The sequence below is a fragment of the Cucurbita moschata genome, unplaced genomic scaffold, assembly GCF_002738365.1.
Source record: "Cucurbita moschata cultivar Rifu unplaced genomic scaffold, Cmos_1.0 Cmo_Scf00020, whole genome shotgun sequence".
Taxonomy (NCBI): domain Eukaryota; kingdom Viridiplantae; phylum Streptophyta; class Magnoliopsida; order Cucurbitales; family Cucurbitaceae; genus Cucurbita; species Cucurbita moschata.
In genome coordinates this window covers 2680102-2682484 of record NW_019268536.1, presented here as the reverse complement: position 1 = coordinate 2682484, position 2383 = coordinate 2680102, and the positions used below count along the sequence as shown (strand labels likewise).

Genomic DNA, 2383 nt, shown 5'->3' with positions numbered 1-2383 from the left:
TTTGCCTTGGTTTATCTCCAAACCATATGTTATGGGGAGAGAGGTACCGCTCCGATACTATTTGTAACAACTCATATCCAGTATTACGTATTCCTCGCTTCTAACAGTGAAATCTATCCACACAAACCAACACGAGTTCTTCTAGGATAATTTGTCTTCACTCCCATGAATCTTAGGAAAATTGTCAAAAGGTCATTCAATATAAAATTTCTCCAAGCAAATCACGCTTCACTCTACCGTTCAGCCACTAAAAAGGAAAGTACATCTCATTGATATATGTATGACTTTCAATTATTTTAAACTTTTATTAGTCGTCATATCCTCGTAATCGCTCTCATTCGAAATCTCGGTTCATTCATATACTTTTTTTTTTTTTAAATTCACTCACTAAATTTTACAAAAAAATAAAAAATAAAATCATTAATTTTACTACAACAAGGCATAAATTAACCATTAAATAATATTTCCTAAATTCATAAATATCTAAAAAAAAATGCAATAATAATATTTTCCTCTAATTTGCAAATTCAAAACCAAAACTTTAACTTCATTGGTTATAAACAATATCCGAAGATAAGTATGGATAAAATTTAAACAAATTGTTTTAAAGAAATTAAAAAGAAAAGAAAAGAAAAAAAAAAGCAAACTTGGATAATACATCTGATATTGACTTGAGAAGCTCCATAGTTTATTTAATTTCTAATTTTAAAATATTACTTAATGTACATTTAGAGGTAACTTCATTAATTCAAATTCAATCAACTCTCTCTCTCTTTTTAATTTTTATTTTTACGAACCAATAACTCTCTCTCTCTCTTACTAAATTTCCAAAAATATCATTCATTTCTATTATAAAAACACCCTTTATCAAAAAAAAAAAAAAAAAAATTACAATAAATTTCTTAATTTTTTTTATAGTAGAATATATTAGAATCTAGAACAAATGTGACAGTGACCTATAGAAACGGTATAACATATAAATGTATCCCAATTTTGACATTTCTAAATTTATTTTTAATAATAATTCTAAAATAGCCTAAAATAAATACAAAATTAAAAATTCCAATGCTATTATATTTAATTTTTTTATTTCAAATGTTCTTAAGTTTCCTCTCTAAAGCATGCTCATTTCCAAAATGATAAAAAATAAATAAATAAATAAATAAAACTACATTTTTATATATTAATTTTCAACTATTATATATATATACTCAAAATCGCTATAATCTGACATGAAATGGAATTGAGAATTGACTAAAATTCTGTTTCCATAGTAATAATCGTGTTAACTCCGAAAAGTAAACAACGGCAAACCAAAATCAAGCTCCAAAGAACTGATGTGTTTTATTTTTTTAATTTTTTTTTAATTTTTTTGTTCACTCCCAATCGCCGCCATTGAAGGTAGCCGAAGTGGTGGTACTCTGATCAGCAAACAACGGACAGAAATCCATTTCCGCCGCCACAAACGGCGGATTTCCCCACCAATCAACCGAGTCAATAAACTCAAACTCGCTCCACGTCTCAGCTCTGATATCCTCTTCAATATTGGGCAATTCCACAATCTCCCCCAATTCATCCGACCCTCCTTCATAATTGGACGACGAAAACGACGCCGTCGTCGTAGTATCAAAATCAACCATCGCTGCAGCCTTGGCAGCCGCCGCCTGAATATCCCTCGGCATTAACGACACCGGACGAGGAAGCAAACCAGCGAGTTGAGGGAAATTGAGAATAGCCTTAGCCGAATCGCCTTTGATACTGAGTGCCGCCACGTCATGGGCACGCGCCGCCATCTCCGCCGTGGTGAAAGTCCCAAGCCAAATCCGAGATTTCTTCCTGGGCTGCCGGATCTCCGATACCCATTTGCCCCAACTCCTTTTCCGTACGCCTCTGTAAATTGGGTGCTTCTGATCCCTCTGATTTCCCCTTTTCAATTCTGTACCGTCAGATTCCGAATTCCAATTGTTTGGCTCCGCCATTGATGACCGTATGAGAAGAAAGACGACCAAATCCAAAAATCTTCACAAGGAAGAAGAAGAAGAGCAAAAGTAACATGTGTGAGTTTCGTATGGAACATTGTATTATATATAAATAAACAAAAAATTTGTAGGCTCCTAACAAAGCGACTTATAACCAACCAAACCTTCTATAATTTCACATTAATTCCTAATTAAAATCTCAAATTATGACTTTTACACCATTTCCAATAATTTCAACATTTTTTTAATAATTAATAATCTTTTACACACTCCCTCTTAAGTTTTTTTTTTTTTTTTTTTTTTTTTTTTACTTTTAAATTATTGATTAAATTTAATGTTAAACAGTTAATTAAAAAATATTATTAACTTTATAAAGTTAGCTGATTAAACGTGGCATTTTATGA

At 31.4% G+C, this 2383-nt stretch overlaps 1 protein-coding gene across 1 annotated transcript; it reads right to left on the bottom strand.

The window, feature by feature from the left end:
• Positions 1–1250: 1250 nt before the first annotated feature.
• LOC111457824 (ethylene-responsive transcription factor TINY-like) lies at positions 1251–2054 on the bottom strand. Its single transcript, XM_023100223.1, has one exon. It carries the CDS (start codon positions 1977–1979, stop codon positions 1377–1379), a length of 603 nt encoding a protein of 200 aa, XP_022955991.1. The 5' UTR covers positions 1980–2054; the 3' UTR covers positions 1251–1376.
• Between the last annotated feature and the right edge of the window lie 329 nt (positions 2055–2383).